Source organism: Nicotiana tomentosiformis, chromosome 8 (genome assembly GCF_000390325.3).
Source record: "Nicotiana tomentosiformis chromosome 8, ASM39032v3, whole genome shotgun sequence".
In the NCBI taxonomy this organism is placed as follows: Eukaryota; Viridiplantae; Streptophyta; class Magnoliopsida; order Solanales; family Solanaceae; genus Nicotiana; species Nicotiana tomentosiformis.
This window is the reverse complement of record NC_090819.1, coordinates 142607585-142609086: the sequence shown is the minus strand read 5'-3', so window position 1 is coordinate 142609086 and position 1502 is coordinate 142607585. Positions and strand designations below refer to the sequence as shown.

General features: G+C 43.7%; 1 protein-coding gene across 1 annotated transcript; it reads right to left on the bottom strand.

The window, feature by feature from the left end:
- Positions 1-271: 271 nt before the first annotated feature.
- Positions 272-775, bottom strand: LOC138898256 (uncharacterized). The gene has a single exon (XM_070184311.1). The coding sequence runs from the start codon at positions 773-775 to the stop codon at positions 272-274; it is 504 nt and encodes a 167-aa protein (XP_070040412.1).
- Between the last annotated feature and the right edge of the window lie 727 nt (positions 776-1502).

The window sequence follows — 1502 nt, the reverse complement described above, 5'->3', positions numbered from 1 at the left end:
AGAATTTTGAGGGTCCTCCTCACAATTTTGCCCCAATTTACTTAGGTGATTCTATGAGCGTTGTGCATATGATGACGTTGGCTGGACTTGCTTCAGAATTTTGAGGGTCCTCCTCAAAATTCTGCCCCAGTTTCTGGTTGTGGGGAAAATGAAAATTTTATTGAATTGTGACCGAACCCATAGGGCTGCCTACGTATCCCCTCTTAAACGGGAATCAGGTCGAGCATAGTTCAATTACATCAGATGAAGAAATGCAAACATTCTAAACATATTATATTTTGACTGTATCTGAGTTGATAGGCTTTAGCCAAATCTCTCCATCCATTTCTACGAGTATGAGTGATCCTCCTGTTAGTACTCTGTGAACCATGTAGGGGTCTTGCCAATTGGGCAAAAATTTCCCTTTGGCTTCATCCTGATGCGGGAAGATCTGCTTCAGCACCAGCTGCCCCGGTGCGAACTGTCTAGGTTTGACCCTTTTGTTGAAAGCTTTGGATATCCTATTTTGATAGAGTTGACCATGACGCACTGCATTCATTTTTTTCCTGCCAATGAGAGCTAATTGTTCATAGCGGCTTCTTATCCATTCTGCATCATTGAATTCAGCTTCTTGTATAATTCTTAAAGAAGGAATTTCAACCGCGACAGGAATGACAACTTCGGTACCGTAGACCAGCAAATAGGGAGGTGCACTGGTTGATGTGCAGACTGTGGTACGATACCCCAATAAGGCCAATGGTAACTTCTCGTGCCATTGCTTGTGGTTGCCTACCATCTTCCTCAGTATTTTCTTGATATTCTTGTTTGTGGCCTCCACGACTCCATTCATTTGAGGCATGTATGCTGTGGAATTCTTGTGCTTGATTTTGAAGGTCTTGCATATAGCTTTCATTAGGTCACTTTTGAGATTGGTGGCGTTGTCGGTGATGATGGACTCTAGAACCCCGAATCGGCAGACAATACGATTTCTGACAAAATATGTGACGACTTTCTTGGTTACAACTTTGTAGGATGCAGCTTCGACCCATTTGGTGAAGTAGTCTATGGCCACTAAAATGAACCTGTGTCCGTTTGAAGCGGCATGCTCGATTGGTCCAATGTCGTCCATTCCCCAAGCGGCAAAAGGCCAAGGTGCACTCGTTGCATTGAGTTCATTTGGCGGCACCCGTATCATATCTGCGTGTATTTGGCACTAATGACATTTCTGGACAAACCTGATGCAGTCTATTTCCATAGTCATCCAAAAATAACCTGCCCTCAGTATCTTCTTGGCTAAAACGAAACCATTCATGTGTGGTCCGCAATTTCCGGAGTGTATCTCTTCGAGCAGTTAGGACGCTTCCTTGGCGTCAACATACCATAATAACCCTAGGTATGGAGTCCTTATGTACAAAATTCCTCCACTTTGGAATAAATGGTTGGACAATCTTCGGAGAGTGCGCTTTTTAGTATGATTTGCATGCTCCGGGTACTCTCCTTATGCCAAGTACTCCTTGATATCA